The following is a 19,766-nucleotide window of genomic DNA, read 5'->3' on the forward strand; positions in this document are numbered from 1 at the left end:
ACACATCCTTAAACGTATGTATTTACAATGCTCATGAATCCTGCCCACTGTGAGCACCGTTTAGCACAACAGGACTCTGGGAGAAGACCAAGGATGGTGTAGTGTTTAAGAACAGCTTGGAGAGAATAGGGGGGAGCTGCATCATTTGGGAAACTTTCTTGAAATCAAATAATATTGTATTATTTCTCTTTGGTGCTACACATTGCAGCTTCAAAGGTGCACTCAGTGTTTTGAGTTTATGTTATGCTGGGCAATATGGCACTAGTCTTGGGTCTATACTGACACCAAGTGATATTGATTCAGCATCACGCAAAAGTAGAAAAACAGTTTTCAGACATTGATGTAATTTTAGAAATGAGCTACAGTATTATCAGCCTGCCAAAATGTATTAATTCTGTGAGCAAGATTGTCCAACAACATGGAAGTTTACCAAGTTGAAGTGAGTAGTGTTCAAATGGTCATGTGATGTTAACATGCTGACCTCCTCAATGTAAAACTAGAAACGACTACTCAGCAGTGCCATATAAATGCTACTGAATCTACAGCATAAAATATACAGTATGACCAATGTAGTACAATTCTAGAATTAATAATTATTTTGACCTGAAGCTTTTTAGTGAAACAAAAACACTACCAGTGTAGTCTGATTGCTGAACAAATGGCTCTTATGAGCTGATTCTTTTTTGTAGTAAATCAAAGGCATACAACAAGATTGCCATGTTGTGTGGGTGGTTGTAGCGAAATGCACAGAGATCAGGATTCAAAGAGCAAACGGTCTTTAATAAATAAATCCAACTAGCACAGGAAAACTCAGGGAACAGGTAGCATATCCACTGGACAAAGAACTAAGGAGAACTCAGGGTTTAAATAACAGGGATTTTGAAAACTTTGAAACTGTGAAGTGGATTCTAGTTCTTAGCATGCATAGCATATGACAATAAGGAGAATAAATGTTGAAATTAAATGTTTAATATGTGTTTTTAGTGAAGGGAATGACCTTGTAGTGTTTAATGCTGTTATGTTTGACATTTAAAAGATTTTCTGGTATGTTGAAGCTTTCATGGTTACCATTGTGCTGAAGAGTAGACGACATGAAGATAAACACTACACTGATTATATAGCAATGACATGCCAGTGACAAATAATATCTTACTGTTCGTTAAATTTACAAGCTAAGTTACATTTAGCTTGTGCTATACTAGCTGTGGATTTTAATCCAAAATTTAATTTTAATCCAAATAGATGAGATTAATTGGATCCAGGGCTACAACTCAAGTAATTTGAGCAACTTATTTATTTATTTATACTAATACAGTGTAGTTTGTTGCTTGAACATAATTTCATTCAAAGTTGTCATAACAAAAGAAAAATAATTCAAACTGTTTTTTGTTTGAGCCAACACATTATTTTGCATTATGTTTATAACATTTTTACAATTTTTGCTCTTTTGAGGATACATGGGTGGTCACAATATGTACCAATGGTGAGTGCAGTTATTTCTGCAAGCATGCATTTAGCGTGACTGGTGCAGATTGCAGTTTAATTAGCTGTTAATCATCTATACAACATAAATGACCATGTGTGCGCATCATGCTGTTTTCTGGCCATTAGTGACAGATGAGCTAAAGAGTGTAGCAGGCCATTAGCTCTCTGCTGCATGTGTCTGTCTCTGACTGAGTCTGCGCCCTCATTACAAATGTAGCCCATTGTAGCAGAGTAGAACAGCTGACATCCCCTAATGCCAGCTATAAGTCATCAGCGGTGCTCATGCCCACTTTACACACACACGCACACAGGAGCGCGCGCACACACACACACACACACACACACACACACACATAAAAGAGGAGCTCATGTTAATGAGAGGTTTCTGGGATGAGTGTAAAATAACTGCTGACAGAGCGAGGGCATGTTTAAGAGATCAGAGCATTTTTGGATTATGAAAAGATCAACTGAAAAATCTAATTACTGGAAAAGAGGATTAAACCTGTGACTGTACTTGCAATGTCTGCTGAGCTTCACTAACAAGATTCAACAACATTTTAGATACTACAGCGGAGCACATGGAACCTTGTGACTCCCTCTGTTCAATTGTTCTTTCTCACTTATTTCCTTGCACACACAAACAGTCAATAAGAAGAGAAAGATATCACAACATCTGACATATGTAGACTGATACAAAGAGTTGCTCGCAAATATTTACATATTCTCATGAGCACAAAACTCCTTAAAACTGCCACTGCACTATCAACAATACTTTTATTACTTTTTTTATACTTTTTTTAATTTATACTTTTATCACATTGCTAACAATGATTTAATGGCTTAACTATTATTATAAAATGTGGATAAAATTAATAATGAAGAATGAGTAGATAAAACTTTGAAAGGGTGAGTTAACACACAATTCTGTCATCTTTTACTCACCTTTTACTCATCTTTTATTCATCTTCGGAACAGAAATAAAGATATCTAGTATCGGTACTATTATACTAGTATCGGTATCGGGCCTGATATCAAGCTCATGTACTTGTACTCGTACTCGTAAAAATACCCCCGATACCAAAGATCGATACCTCACGTGACGTAACTGACAGAATTTCCCGTGCACAGAGACACCGGCGGCAGCAGCAGAAACAATGTCAGCCTCAGAGGTGTGGAAATACTTCAAAATTAATGATGACAACACACACATTGCAGACTGCATGCTTTCAATCTCAATTCGTTATCGATTAGTAAAGGCGGGATAGACGGAATCGCGCTGAATGACAGACCAGAAGCGCTCTCTCTCTCTTTCTTGCGCGCGACCCAGTTCTCTCAGACAGCGCGTGATCAGTTCTCCTCGCGCCTGAATGGTCAAATGCACACATAGTTGTCAAAATGTCCATCGTGTGGAGTATCTCATGTAAACACAGTCGGTTATGGCTTAAGTGGACGTAAACATTTGGGTGAAAACAGGATATGTGTCAGTATCCATGGATTCGGTCTTAAAGGGACCGTAGCCTATATTTGTCATTAATGTTAATAAAACAACAAAATATATTAAATAAATGTACACATGGTAAATAAACCTACTGTATCTGAAAAACAAGTTTATTTCATTTGTAATATAGTATTTGTTGTATTGTTTGTAAAATTTCTTTTTATATTACAACACATATATATTATATTAATTATGCCCTTTAATTATTAATTTTTAATAATTTGTGACAAGCACATAAAATTATTACTTTTTTCATTAGAGTAATAATAAAGAAGCTGTCCTACATTCATTAGTCTCACTGTGTTGTGCCTGGAAAACTGCAAAAAAAAAAAAAAAAAAAAAAAAGAGAGAGAGAGAGAGAGAAATTAATAAATGTATAGGCATCGTTATCGGCGAGAACTAGAAAAAAAAAAAAGTATCAGTACTCGTACTCGGTCCTTAAAAAAATGGTATCGGTGCATCCCTACTTTTAATATTTGTTCATTATTTTTGTCCATCCATTGAAAGTACAAAAAGACACCATTAAAAGTAATTCATATGAATCATGGTTTTCATGTGTCAAGTAAGCACTTTAGAGCTTATGTGTTTACTATATTAGATGTGCTCTACTTATGTGTGTTGCTCAATGTTTATATATGAATAAAACCCTAAATTAAGTCTGTTCAACACATAAATTGATGTGTCACTTCAGCCCACTTTGATTATACCACCTGATTAATATGGATGTACTTTGGTTTTGGCTGTGTGAAGTTATATAATATCAATATGACATGGATTTACTAGCTGGTGAGAGTTAAACCCTACAATATTATGCATGTGTGTTTAATACAGTACCATTCAAAAGTTTGGGGTCAGTAAGATTTTTAAGATGTTTTGAAAGAAGTCTAATATGTTCTTAAGCGTTTACTTGATCAAAAGTATTGTAAATATTGTAATAATTTGAAATATTGTTTCAATTTAGAATAACACTTTTTTAAATTCTAATTTATTGTAAAATGTAGTTTATTCTTGTGAGAGCAAAGCTGAAGGATCTCATGTCACCATTAATGTAGACTTATTAAAGGCTGAGCTGCCCATGCATTTAGTTTAGATTGTGTCAGAACATTTGACGCACTGTACAGAAGCACCGCCATGAAATTAATTGGCAGGCAGAGTCTGTGATATAAGGCCAATTAATACAGCACTGGTGTTGCTCACAACAGTACAATTATTGTCCTATAGCACATTCACACATCAAAGAGCATCTGATAGTGATCAAACAGCTAAAGTCTGTGCAACCCTACACACAGACTTACTGAAAGTGTGCGCATGTCAGAACAGTGACATTGGATGAGGGTGTGTGTGTGTGTGTGTGTTTGTAAGACACCGAAAGAGATGATTAATGAAAGTGTCAGGCTGAAATCAGAGTTGTAATTATCAGCATAAAACAGGTCACAGGACTTTCAATGGATGGAAATAAAATGATAAGAGCATATTGAAAATATCTTCATGTGTGTTAAGCATTACAAACAACATGAGAGTGAGTAAATGATCTCAGAATTTTCATATTTTGGTGAATTAACACTTTAAATGTATCTGTTTGGAAAGTGAAAAAACTTTGGATCAACAAAAAGAAAAACTCAAGTTTTTAGAACAATTTTAGAACACTATTAATGAACTTTGCTTGTCAAGTTCATGTAATGTAATATGTTATAGTGATCACTGTACAGCACTGTAGGTTAACAGGCATGGTCTTTCCATTACATGCCTGTCCATTTACTTCACTCAATTCCTGCTGTCCAGATCAACAGTAAATCTTCACACTCGACCAAGACAATCGATCCATGTTGTGTCTCTCTGTGTTGCTCTATACATTGAGCTTAATTGGGTATTAGTAGAAGTGAGCCTTTGTAATGATCTGAGATCAGTTTTATAAACCCTGTTATATAGGAAAGTAAGGAAATGGAAGCTGATTACAGATGCATCAGCTGCATCCCCTATCATTTTCATATTGTATGGCACAGTGTATTATGGGAATTCATAGGGTAATAGTTAGTGCGGGAGAAGAGTGAGGAGTTGGTATCACACTGATCTGAGAGCAGTTTTGAGGTAAGAATGGTCAGAACAGTTGAACATAGGGTGGGATCAGTGCTGGCTAGCTGTAATAGTTCAGTAGCTGCCCATACAGGATAGATAATCCAGAAATTATTTCTGTTTTTATGGGAGTTTTGGGGTTCTATCAATATAACCCAGAATTAACTTGTGGGAGTGAAACCCTACAATATGCATATACATATAAATTGGCATTCATTTGGGGTGAGTAATATTTTTAAATGTTTTGAAAGAAGTTTCTTAAAGGGTTAGATCACCCAAAAATGAAATTTCTGTCATTAATTACTCGCCCTCATATCGTTCCAAACCTGTAAGACCTTCGTTCATCTTTGGAACACAAATTAAGATATTTTTTAAGAGTTTTTTTTTATTCCCCATAGAAAGCAACATAATTACCACATTCAAGGTCCAGAAAAGCAGTAAAGACATCGTTAAAATAGTTAACATAACTACAGTGGTTCAACCTTAATGTTATGAAGCGGCGAGAATACTTTTTGTGTGCAAAAGAAAAACAAAAATAACGACTATAACAATTTCTTCTCTCCCCTGTCATTCGCCTATGCTGCTTACGTTGTATAGACAGTTCAGCGCTTCCGTGTTTACGACCAAATGCCAACTCATCACTTCCTAACACTGTAGTCACGTTGACTATTTTAACAACGTTTTTCCTACTTTTCTCGACCTTGAATATTGTAAATATGTTGCTTTCTATGGGGGACAAAAAAACTCTCAGATTTCATCAAAAATATCTTAATTTGTGTTCCAAAGATGAATGAAGGTCTTGCAGGTTTGGAATGACATGAGAGTGAGTAATTAATGACAGAAATTTCATTTTTGGGTGAACTAACCCTTTAAGAAGAGTCTAATATTATTACAATTTAAATTTAGTTTTTTTTTTTTTTTTCAATATACTATAAAATATCATGTATTCCTGTAACGGCAAAGCTGAAATTTCAGCAGCCATCATTGCTTAAAGCAGTCTACAGTGTCACATGATCCTTCAAAAGTCAATCTAATATGCTGATTTGTTAAACAAAGCTGTGCCTCTTAATATTTTTTGTGGAAACCATGATTTTCAAGATTCTATGATGAATAGAAAACTGTCAGTGATATGTCTGCTAATATTTTTTTCACTAAAATCTAAATGAAAATAATAATAATGAAAAAAAAGAGAATATTGGCACCCAATGGTCTTCTTCACAGTCACACCCATATTTAAATGTTGTTGTCATTCCCAAAAATTTCACTGCAAATGGCCTAATTTTCTATCATTGTGATAGCAAAAGCAACATGATATCAAGAAAGTAAATGGAACCAGAACAGGGGCATCTGCAGATGTAGAGGATGACAGCTTATCCTAAAGATATAAGAGCTATGACAATAAAGGATCTCATGTCACCATTAATGTACACTTGTTACAGGATACAAGCTGCCCATGCAGTTAGTTTAGATTGTGTCAGAACACTTGACACACTGCACAGAAGCACTGGCATGCAATTTATGTCTGTGATATAAAGCCAATTAATGCAGCACTGGTGCTGCTCAAAACAGTACAATCAGTACATCCGTGACTACTACTGTCCTATAGCACATACACACATCAAAGAGCAACCAGCACTTCATCTGATCAAAACAGCTAAAGTCTGTGCAACCCTACACACAGACTTAGTGAAAGTGTGTGAACATCTGTGTGCATGTCAGAACGGTGACATTAGATGAGGAGTGTGTGTGTGTGAGAGAGAGAGAGAGAGAGAGAGAGAGAGAGAGAGACACACACACACACACACACACACACACACACAGAAAGAGATGATTAATGGGAGAGTCAGATTGATATCAGAGTTGTAATTATCAGCATAAAACAGGTCACAGCGTTAGCATAAACACACACACACACACACAAATACAAAGAGGAAGACACGCTGGCCATTGCCACTTGCAATCATCACTTTAACCGCAATTTAATAAGGGAGATAAAGAAAGATGGAGAGAGACAGAGAGAAAGAAAAGAGATGGAGACACAAAGAGTGAACGTACAAGTCGGTTGATGCGTACGAAATCCTCAGGACTCTTGGCCCAAGGCGGCAGCTCCACATCTGACACCACCGTCCCATCATCCATCACTCCCAGGTTGTAATTATTGGAGTTGACAAACATCTCTGGGAGGTAATAGAACTCAGGGATCAACTCCTGTGAGAGAGACAAAAAAAGAGCCTTTTTAATGGCAAATTTCACATTATTAAATGATGAAATAATTAGATTAGGGCTAGCAATCGATTTAAAAATATAATCTTAATTAATCTCATAATTTTTTGGTAGCTGATGCATTAAATTTAGTTCCTTTTAAAGAAAGAAAACCAAATAAAATGTGTCAATATGTATATACGTGTATATATATCTGTTAGCGCTGTCAAAATTAACCCATGCAATACATTTTTTCAGTTTAACATGCAAAAATATTTACCGCAATTAACGCAACATCCATTTTTTCCGTTGTATTTGTAACAAATAACACACAGAATTATGCCAAAATGCCTGTTTTGTCAAGTCTTATATGAGTTAAATAACGTCTTAAATGAACTTAAAAATGAGATGTGCCTCAGATCCTCGTCATGTGCAGCAGTGGCAGCTCTTAAAGTGACAGTAGCCTAATAAACCAGCTGCTGTGATATCTGTCATTAATGTTAATCAAAGAACAAAGGTAATAGAGAAAATTGCTTTAATAAGATTATTCTAAATATTTAAAGGGGTACTTCACCCCTGGAAAGATGAATGTGTATTTAAAATTGGTCATTTATGTAGTAGAAATGTGAAATTATTTTTGAATTTGGAGCTTTCTAGACTGAGAAAAGGCAGAAAATGTATTTTTGACTAATGTGGATGAAAGACAACAACTCCCAGAATGCACTTGTTTTGCTGCCCTTGCGAGGCCACGCCCAAACCACGCCTATCGGTTACAGGCGGCATTGCAGGAAAATTCAAACAACTAGGCTTGCTTTGTTACATATTAATTCTATAAATCGTGAGTTAGTTCATACATTTACAGCGAAATGGTGCTAAATTGCTTTGTACCTGGATGTACACCCAAAACCAGGAAAGGACAATTAAGTTTCCATCATTTTCCGATTAAGTTAAAGATTTGGAGCGATGTAAACAGTGGCTACGGACCATCAAACACCTGAAGTTTGGAGATGACACCGTTATAGAAAACCTAAAAAAACGCAGAATATGTAGTCTCCATTTCAAGCATGAGGACTACGAACCAAATATCCTTGCAATGAAGAGAACCATTCTGAAGGACACCGCGATACCATCGATATTCACTTTCCCAGAGGACAAACAGCCTGGGCCATCTGGTACTAAGCGTATTCGCCTAGAGGTAAGACTCGCTGATACTAGACTGATAACACAGTAGCCTATATGTAGAGTTGTAGGTAGCAGTAAAACTGCAAACTTAGCAAAGTAACGTTAGATAGACAATTACATATAAGTTGCATATAAGTTGACTGTTATCAAAGTAAAGCCACTGTTCTGTAAAACTGAGTTAGTCTATTTATCTATTTATGCTAACGTTACCACAAAAGCCTGTTGCTGTATTGGTTGAGATGACTGCAGAGACTGATAAATTTGCGAGATGAACCACTGATGTAGTGCAGACTATAACAAAATAATGTTAATTACTGTAAGCTTAAAAATATAATTGACACCCACTTTTGATAAAATCTTTGATCTATGTCTGTGAGTAACCTCAAACGCGCATATGTATGGGCGTGGTGAAAAAATGCGGAACTACCTGCTATTACTGGCTGTAGTTTTAAGCCTCTGGCCAAAAAAGCCTCCGATGACGCAAAATGACGTTTTTTGCGTCATCGGAGGCTTTTTTACTGAATAAAAATGCATAAATCTCTCATCTCGGGCTGATATGAAGGGGGAAAGCACGGTAATCCGAAAATACTAGTGGTATTCTACTAACACAAAGCTTAATGCTAAATCCTGAAGTAACCCTTTAAGTGTTTGATAACTTTATTCAATTTTCTACCTTTTACACAGGTAGGAAGGCCACAGGTAAATATGACTTATTATAATGGGTTAATGTGAAGATTGTTTTAAGTTCACTTAAATTAAAAGTTGTTATTTTTTAAAGACTAATAAATGTTGAAATTGATAGCTTTCAGTTATACTGTAAAGTTGAATGTCTTTAATGTAAAAAAAAAAAAAAATTCATAGAGATATCAGTAATCAGTATTAGATCAGAATCTTATATTGGTCTTTATTCATAAAAAGATGCCATTAATTTGGTGAGTAACTGTGAAATTATTACAATATAAAAATATTAAAAACTCTGCAATTAATTACAGAAAAATGTGCGATTAATTAGTTCGATCACCAGCACTAATATATATTATAGCACTAACACTTCAAAAATGTATTCACTGAATCTCATTTAATAATTCCTTCCAAACAAGAAAGTAAACATGAAAGAAATGTAGTTTATTGTGCAATACAGATATATCCAGTTTCAAGTATTTCTAAACATACTAGATACCTATCCAATATAACAGCTCATTAAATGGGAATCAGGACTGGAGGAATCAGTTATTCCTTCTTTGAATCTTTAGCCTTTAATCTGCACCACGCTGCCACTCGGAATGAGAGATCCGGTTGGAGCTACTCCAGTTTTATATTTAAAAATCTTCACAGAAAGGGTGACTGCACGTCATCCAGATGAAGAACATCAAAACAGAAGTGGCACACTGCAGTCAAAACATGGTAAACATCACTAAACCTCTTTCTTCCTTTATGACGTGCATGGGCGTCACATTGTTTTAAAAAGTGTTGAGGAAAGTGGAAAAAGGAAAGTCAGCAACATGAAATCGCAAGTTAAAGCTTATGAAAACATATATATTTTAACATGATCTTTTATTGTGTAACTACAGTGTTTTGAGGGAACAATTTTTTTCTGATCAATTTAAAGGATTAGTTCACTAAATACTCACCCTCGTTCATCTTCAGAACACAAACTAAGATATTTTTGATGAAATCCAAGTTTTTTTTTTAATCTCCCATAGGTCCAGAAAGGTATTAAAAGCATTATTAAAATAGTCAACATGACTACAGTCATTCAACCTTAATGTTATGAAGCAATGATAATACTTTTTGTGCGCAAAAACAAAACAAAACAAAAATGATGACTTTATTCAACAATAAAGTCAGTATTTCTCTTTACTGGCCATCTCCTGCGTCAGCATCACAGGTATGCGTCATGGTGCTCACGTGAACAGTGTTCGGCCAATACGGCGTTCGGACGTAAACAAGGAAGCGCTGAACTACATTCACTGCGTCAACTGCGTATGAGACTGACAGGGTAGAGAAGAAATTGTTGAATAAAGTCGCTATTTTTGTTTTATTTTTGCACACAAAAAGTATTCTTGTTGCTTCATAACATTAAGGTTCAACCACTGTAGACACATTGACTATTTTGATAATGTCTTTAATACCTTTCTGGACCTTGAATGACGGTAATTATGTTACTTTCTATGGGGGATAAAAAAAACTTGGATTTCATCAAAAACATCTTAATTTGTGTTTCAAAGATGAACGAAGGTCTTATGGGTTTGGAACGACACAAAGGTGAGTACTTAATGACAGAAATTTCATTTTTGGGTGAACTAATCCTTTAAGTGCTCAAAAATGACATGTATCATTTGATAACTTAATTCCAATATCTGTCCCCGTCAGTCTCAAGATTTTTTTATGTCACTGGGCAAATCCACGGATGAGCAAAAATTAATTAAATATGAGATGTTGGTCTAATGGTAAAGTTTTTTGTTTGTTTGTTTTTTGCTTTAAATGGGACATTCCGTAATTCAGTAACTTTTGAATTAGTAACTCTTCCTTTCATCTGTCTCTCTGCATCTTATCATATCTTATAAATTCATATACACACACTCACATAAACACACTCAAGCTGTAAATGTTAAGTTAGTACTAGGAGGATAAACAAGCTCTTGCTCTGCCGAAACATGAGTCCCTTGGGATAACCATCTAACTGACAGTCTATCACACACTCTGTATCACAGACTGACATCTGAACCAATCTACTGTTCTCTATGATGGGTCCATGCCAAAGCTAAGAGCAAAAACTACATGGTTAATGTTTCTATGTAGAAGAATAACATTTTAGGCCTAAATTTAAAAATCCACATAAGAAGAATTTAAACTATACATTTAATTTAATTTAATTTAATTTAATTTATTTAATTTAACATAACACATACAGAGACCCTAAATTTGAATGCTACGTATATATAACACAGCTCCACAGTGCATAGCTAGTGGCCAATTAGGTTAGCAAACAAATGATGGAAGTTCAAAACTGGCCTCCTGCCTTGCTTCTTTCTGGTCCTCTCTTTAAAGCCGAAGTCTTGAAAACAAAAAGGTCACAATTTTACAATGGCACCAGGCGCCCTAAGGTTCATGTATAAAGTCTGGCGTAAATTTGCCGTCTTCACTGGCGGCACAAAGACCCCAAGCCACTTAACCAGTGGTGGGGGAGAGAGAGACCAAGACCGGGGGTACGGGAGGAGCTATTATGTGCAATGGCCCTTGAGCAGAACTGGTCAGAGGGCAAAACCTGTGATCCAAAATCCTGTCCTGCTGCGGGTCAATAGAGAGGGGTGCCCCTGGGCCCCCTCTTAGGTCCTCTCTGATTCCCCTGAGGGGAAACTTTCAGTGTCCGCACTGCTTTCAGCCTAGTGCACGGGGGTCAGGGGATGGAGGTTAAAGGTCAGGCCAGAGTTTGCCTGGCTAGAGACAGACAGGATCATGGCTTTACGCCATTATAGCTCTCTTTAGCCTGGACACAAAAAACTGCTAAAGGCTTTTCACCCCTTAGTAGAATGAGGGGGTGTTTCTAAATGTGGAGGGACTGCTGTGCTTTTTGCTTTGTTTTTAAAAAAAGGGATAAAAGCATGGCAAATTGATACATTATTACATTTGAAGGCACTTCTTTGCTTCTCATTTGCACCTATCAGACCTTTTTTGCAAGGTTGAGCAAAGCATGTTTGAAATGTTCCACAGCTTCAAAGTCAAATAAACTGGTGGTGATTTCGAGGTTTTTAGTCAAGTCCTCCGCTCAGTTTTGATGTGTGCCAATCCTGTTATGCTGATGCACAGTGACAACCTTACGCAGAAACCAAACTGGGCTTTGAGTAAGCTTTTGGTATCAAGTGTGACCATGTAATGTGAGCCACATGTCTTTTTATCAAATGAGTGCAATCAGCCCCCAAAATAAGGCCAGCATGCAACGAGCGTGCTAACAAAATGGCTGTCTGTTGTAATGAATATTTCAAGAGGTCTGGACATTTGCTTAAGTCAATGCATAGCACTTTGAGGGCCTCTGAGGGGCTACAGTGCAAAGTTGGGATTGCTGTCTGACTTTGGTTTGGGGCCGAACGACAAAAGGTTCAGCTGAGGGTTAGGGTGTTATGAAGGGTTTCGCGAGGGAGAGTGTAAGGGAGGAAAGGGGGAAGTTTGAAATCAAGATTAGTTTAAAGCTTTGATCAAGGACCCTTGACGCTTTCATGGTAGCATGACAAGGATTGGTTGTGACCGTACATATGCTAGGGCCAGTTTTTATGGAGAGGTGATGGGGGCAGCCGGCCAGAGAGCTGCAGTGTCTCCATGACGACTGCCCTCACACCAAGGCCCAGCAAGCTCCGGTTACCAAGAGGAAGTCAACTCACTAGAGAAACGTCTAATCATGTAATAGTCTCCACATTTGTGAAAAACAAAATATCAAGCAGACGAAAACCAAATCCAGGCCAGGGACTGGCTGATACCAGACTAAGAAGAAATAAGCACAGGTTTGTGCATGTGTATAAATATGGATACGGTAACAATAAAATTAAACTTAAAGTAAAAATATGAAGCATTTCGATGATAATATGACAATTCATACATACTGCATGCGTGTGCGTGCACATACGTGGACGTACCTTCACGTCAGAAGTGTCCCTCTGGCAGTTTCTCCAGGCTCTGGACACTGAGGAGAAAGTGCGATCTGCATGGTCAAATTTCCCACCTTGGAAATTCAGGAAGAATGTTGTGAAAGGCTCCTGAGAATAAGAGAGGAGAAAAAAATGTCTGACTTTCCACACACATTCATGCTAAAACGTGTATTAAAAAGTCATGTTATGACCTAAAACAACTACAGGGCAAATTCCACTAAACAAAGATCATGTATTTAATAACTACGAGTCTACTTTGATCAATATTTAGGCTCCAATTTAAACATTTTTCACTAAGTGCAACCCAGTCAAAGCTCTTATTTAGCATACATGCCTGCTGTTCATAACAAAGCCCTACACAATATGATCCTAATTTGTGTGCACTAAATGACATCCTCTTCTCCAAAAAAAAAGGACCTGAATGCTAAAGAAACCTGTTATTAACCCCGGTCAGACAGTAAAGCCTTTACAAGTGCATTATTTGTTCTTTTCTAATCATGCTTAATCTTGTTTGTGCAGAATCAATAGGTGGTTCTTTTGAAACAATACCTCCCCGATGAGAAGGACGCAATTAGAGTGAATAGCACCCCGGTAAGCTACACCATGAAAGAAAAATATCCTAATTACGCAGAAGCTTTTGGGTGCTTGACTGAATTTAACGCCCTCCTTTTCTCTGTCAAGAGCCTCAATATCACGAGGTTGCTGATTTGTGCTATGGTACATGAATTAGGGTGTTTGGTGAAGTGGATTTGGGATAAGCCTGATAATAATGAGATGGGATCAATACAATGGGCCAACAGGGAATGGCAATGAAAGTGAAAAACTGTAACAATTACAGGGATGGCCAGAAATGGGTTAGTGACCTCTAGCTCTCTCTCTTTATGTGAAGAATTTATATGGAACATGTGAATAGACTATACATTAAAAATAAATTTGAAAAATAAAACACAGACCTAATTTAAATGCAGAGTAACTGACACTGAACAAAGGATTTGAGAGTAGCAGAAGATTATGGAACTTCATAACTGTAAAACTAATATAGAACTGCTTATGCTCGCTCAAAAATATTGTTATAAACCATGAAGTGTTTTTCCTCCAGAGTGTCATGTCTTTGTTCTTTGCAGATATTAGTACACAAAGGATGGAGGGAAGATGAGCGATGTGTTCTGAGTTTGTTAGTATGCAGATAAGGCCTACATTTCAATATAACAATAAATCAACCTGACTGAGCACACACACATGCCCAATTATAAACAACAATTAGTTGCAATGTGATTCACAACAGATCACATGATGAATGTGTAGCATTTTGCTGCAGCATGAAGAGCACAGAGTCACTGTCTGTTTTAAAACCCTTTTGAAGTGGCAAATCATTTGGACAATTATGATCATGTCCCACTTATTTGTCCCACACAAACAGATTTTATGACAAAATAAACATTAAAGAAAGTAAAATAATGCACTGACAAATGGGACACTTACAGGCTTTTATCTCTGATGCTATAAAAAAAAAAAGATTTAAAAACTGGAATTTTGTTTTGTGCAGTTTGGTGTTAGACAAACTGTTGTGCATGATATATGCATGTGACTGCATGTGTGTGTGTGTGTGTGTGTGTGTGTGTGTGTGTGTGTGTGTGTGTGTGTGTGTGTGTGTGTGTGTGTGTGTGTGTGTGTGTGTTTTTGTGACATATCAGGACACAAATTTGTATAATGACATGGGTATGACACAGGTATTACAAGGAGAGGGTGACTTATGAGAACATTACCCCATGTCCCCGTTTTTTCAAAAGGCTTATAAATCATACAGAATGAGTTTTTTGAGAAAGTAAAAATGTGCACAGTTTTCTGTGATGGTTAGGTTTAGGGGTAGGGGTAGTGTAGGGTGATAGAAAATACGGTTTGTACAGTATAAAAACCATTACGCCTATGGAATGTCCCCATAATTCACAAAAACAAGCATGTCTGTGTGTGTGTGTGTGTGTGTGTGCATGCAACTTACAGTCCTGAGTAGCCACATCTGAGTAAAGCTGGAGGTGGAATAGTGTGTGCCGTAGTGGAATTTGGGCACCTGCTCATCCTCCCATGTTTCAAAACGTTCTGAGAAGAATGCAGCTCTCTTTGGGTTGAGTGCACCAATGGGCTGTAATGAGAAAAGACAACATTTTGGGAAAACACATAAAACTGCATTAAAGAACCAAAGCAAACAAGGCCAACAGGCATTAAATATGAGAAAAGTAATGTTGGGTTGGGAGTAAAATAATAATTTGTTAATGACAATAATTTATGTAAAATACATTTAGTGCAGCTGTTAAGTTTCAATAATAGATTAATGATAGATTATTTTAAAGATCAATATCTCTGTGTAGCTGTGAGAAAAAAAAGAAAAAAAAAATCTTAGGTTAAACTTTTTTTCACAGTGTCCCTGTTCCCTGTACTTACTATATTACTAACAGTAAATTATGCATAATTAGAAGCAACTAATCCAAACTAAACCCTAATCCTAACCCTATAGTAAGTACATGTTGCTAATTAATATTACGCAGTTATACTTAGCTGTATAATTACACTGTAACAGACACCTTAAAATGAAGTGTGACCAAATCTTGTTTCTGACCAAACAAAATAACTGTTGCCGTTGATGGAAAAGCAGATTTGTCAGCAGCCATTACTCCAGGCTTTAGTGTCATGTGATCCTTCAGAAATTACTCTAATATGCTGATTTGGTTTCCAAGAAACATTTCTTATTATTTTCAATGCTGAAAACATATATACTCCTTAATATTTTTGTGTAAACAGAGATGCATTTTCTTCCTGGATTCTTTGAGAAATAGAAAGTTCAAAAGAACAGCATTTATTTGAAATCTGCATCATTTAATGCATCCTTGCAAAATAATTAATTTTGAACAGTAAGTGCATATTTGTACATTCATAATAGTGTTGCCCATTAGAAGCAAAGGCTATTTTCAGAATAAGGCAAGGGAGTTCATATGGAAGTTAATATGTCACATTTATATAAGCCTAATACTAATCTAATCTTGTCCTGCATTGGGTTGGATGAAAAGCATTGATTAGCTGCTTGAATTCTTTATTGATCTGAAGAAACTCAGCATATGGAAGCAGGTCATTATTTAAATACTCATTTATATGTATTGTTATTACCCTGCTGAGTCTTTATTACTCTTGAAAATGACTGCAGCTCTCTGTCTGTCTCTCATTCCTTAGTTTGATCAATAGTAACGGAATGATGAAGTTCCTTGAAATGAGAGTGGGCAGGACAGATTGACCATCTCAATCTCCTTCTCATATCATAGCTCTGTAATGAGGGCCCTCAGCTGTTTATCTATTGATCACAATGGTGCTATGACAATGCAGTTGTATCTTTTAATGCTCCACTGTGCATATGTGTCCATGTGTGCGGGCATTTATGTGAGATTTAACACTGTGCAACAAGGCCAAGGGCTTTGGGTCTAATTTTAAAAATAGAGGTTAATTATATTCCACTAATTCTAATATAATCGTGATTAAACTATATCTTGGATTTAATTGGGATTTAAAAAGGAGCGCTGTTTAATTAACGTTTGATTGTAAATCATTAAAGCTTGTAATAATTGCCACTGAAATGTAATAGACTCATGCTGCATGCACTCAAATGCAATCTGTGTGTGTATGTGTGTGTGTGTGTGTGTGTTAAACTGGAATGCAGCCCTGGGCTGACAATGACACACGGTCTGCTCTCTTGTGGCAACTACGGTGAGAACACATACTGAATTAAACATTGCGCGATTTAACTGATTGATTGCGGTAATAACAGGACCCTCATTAAAGAAAGAAAAGGGTGAGCAGGATAAAAAACATCTCTGTCATAGCTCAGTGTGTGTGAGAGAGTGTGTTTCTATGTGAATGTGTAAATTTGTGTGCATGTATATGAGTGTGTGTTCGTGCGAGCCCCTCGTGTTGTTTACGGCAGTAAATTACCGTCGGAGGCACTCCTGTACAATAGGGTTTCATGACAGTGTCGTTCATCAGGGTTATCCCCATACCCCAGCGCAGTGTGATGGAGTGAACGCACACCACCGACCCTAATACGCTCTGGCAGCACTGCTGAATATTTCTCTAGTGACGGCTCAAATAAATGAGCTGCCCCAATGTTTTTAATTAGACTGCAAATCTGAACAGACTGCCAGTAGCTATCAGTATGTGGACTTCACCATGCTGATCAAAATTCAGGGTTTCTGATAGAGGAATTTGTGAATTGCGACTGATAGCTTTGTTTATATGCACATGATTCATGAAAGGATTTATTCAAATCAGGTAATAGCACAAACAAATTAGGCAAAACAGCCCCAAAAATGTGCATCCACTGTGATCTAAGCACCTGATTCGACTATTTAAATGCCAGAAATGTGCTTCACTAGACCTGGATATATACATGGTTATAACATTTCTCTATCATTTGTAACAAATTACTAGTGCCATGATGAAAATGTATGCAAACCATTCTTTTAAACTTCCACAGGTTGTAACAGGGTCGGGTAAATTGTGGCAGGCAAACATCATTGATATTTGCAAATAAATCCAAATATATAATAGCCGAAGTAACAGAAAGAATGATAGTAGAATGATTACTAGATTAAATACGCTAAATGACTAAACACTAAATAAAGAACTTTTTTATCTACTTTATCAAAATAAATATGTGAATGAATGAATTAATGAAACTGTGCCATAAGAATTAGGAAGTTTCAGTATTTGTATATGGATGAAAGACTAATTAGAGAAGGTGTGAATGTGTATCTAGTGCTCAGTTGAAAGGGTAGTAAATGCTGTAATGTAGGGCAAATCAATATGCCATTAACTACATCAATGTGAGGGTGTAGAAACAGGTCAATACATTCAGTGCTATTTTTGTTAATGTACAAATATAATATTATGCCTAAGCCAGGATACCTTTTCTTTCATCTGTTACTACACTAGTATAGGATGTTACCCATCATACATTTCTTAATATACTGGATTAAATATTAAATTTCATATCAGCAAATCATATTATTTAGTTTGCTGTTATTACAATATCACAATTAAAGTCGGCATTAAATGGAAATTTGCCCTATTTTCTAAATGCATCTGAATGTTCTTATTTTGAACGATTCAAGCCATGCATTTTTTTTTTTTTTTTTGAGTTAGTTATTTCTAATCAGTAGGGTTGGGGGGAAAAAACTATTCGCATATGAATCACGATTCTATCATCAACCGATTCGCATCGATTCACAAATTTAAAAAATAGTTTTTCTAAAGCACTTCTTTAACTTCGCAGTACTACTTAAAGTTATTGAAATGTTAGAGTTTTATTTATCACAATAAGTCAAAGCGCAAGCACCGATGCCGCCTCTCAAATGCATACGATCCTGAATTTTGTTCTTTTTCACACCTTATTGCGCTTGCACGGTCAGATTCACACACAATTATGTCAAAATGCACATTGTGTGGAGTATTTATCTAAACGCAGTCTGTTATGTCCTACGCGAATGTAAAAAGTTAGGAGAAAATTGGATGTGTAACAGTATATTAGATCTGTGCATTCATTCTTAAAGGGGCAGCGGCCTCATAACGGTTGCCGTTGGTTTCATTAATTTTAATTAAAAAAAAAAAAATTGTATTTTTAATATGAATCAATTTAGATTTAATTCATACAGTAAAGACTATACAGTGTTTTATTTTTACATTTGATTATTCAATTTATGTAGTATTTCTTACTACATGCCAAATAAACCTAGGCTACTCTATCTGAAAAAATTCTATTGTATTTGTCCTGTTGTTTTTAACTTGCTTCTTTGTTCCTATTTCTAATATCAAAAATAAAATAAAATTACCAGCCTTGCTTTATTACAGAAGACTGTCAGTCATGTGTGTTATGACTGCAGTCAGCTTAAATGGCATTTATTTTATAATACTCAGTTGACTAAAATGGGATGAAAAGGTTCACATTTGATTCGGTGGGAATTTTTCTTCAAGACATTAAATTGTCTTCTGCAGTCAAATAGGAAAAGTAACACAAAACAGTAAACTAGAATCAAATCTATGCATATATCAAATTAAAATTTGATTCAAAATTGAGAATCGATTTTTAATCAAATCATGACCTCAAGAATCGATTTGAATCGAATTGTAAGGCACCAAAGATTTCCCACCCCTACTAATCAAACTTCTCCAATCATTTAGTCCACTTAAATCAAGTCCCTTTCTTATAGTCAAATGCAAATTCGAATTCAGATCGGCCTCCATCCAATCAACAACTGATGGATAGAACCAAGTCTCCGCCCTACATTTTTTTCTTTGCGATAGTCAATTTCACTTGGATGCACATAAGGTCACAATATAGAAAAAATAAATAACCTCGCTACTTCCGTATCATCCACGACATTAAATGAACAGAGGAGTAACATTTGTGTTGCCATTTGCTATCTAATCCATTTTGGTGAGATCACTCAGTTGTGTCAGTTTTGTTCTTTCTGGCTGCCGTGATAACTCTGGCTGCACCAGATGTCATGAAGAGGTTAGAGTTTATGATAAGAAAGCCAGTGGGGTCATAACGATGAAACAAAAGGAACATAAATTCATGAAGCACATTCCTCTGCCCGCAGGAAAGACAGTGCATGTGACACAGCGTCTATGGCAATTTCACC

General features: G+C 36.3%; 1 protein-coding gene across 5 annotated transcripts in view; it reads right to left on the reverse strand.

Annotated features, from left to right (window-relative positions):
* Positions 1-19,766, reverse strand: part of lrba (LPS responsive beige-like anchor protein) — a 270,378-nt gene that overhangs the window by 47,864 nt on the left and 202,748 nt on the right. For all 5 annotated transcript variants that reach the window (XM_048197706.1, XM_048197710.1, XM_048197707.1 and 2 more), the window contains 3 exons: positions 15,083-15,223; positions 13,072-13,191; positions 7,112-7,264 (listed from right to left, as the gene is read on the reverse strand). In XM_048197706.1, coding sequence (XP_048053663.1) covers positions 7,112-7,264; positions 13,072-13,191; positions 15,083-15,223 — 414 coding nt within the window. The remainder of the gene's footprint in view (positions 1-7,111; positions 7,265-13,071; positions 13,192-15,082; positions 15,224-19,766) is intronic.

The sequence above is a fragment of the Megalobrama amblycephala genome, linkage group LG7, assembly GCF_018812025.1.
Source record: "Megalobrama amblycephala isolate DHTTF-2021 linkage group LG7, ASM1881202v1, whole genome shotgun sequence".
Lineage (NCBI taxonomy): Eukaryota > Metazoa > Chordata > Actinopteri > Cypriniformes > Xenocyprididae > Megalobrama > Megalobrama amblycephala.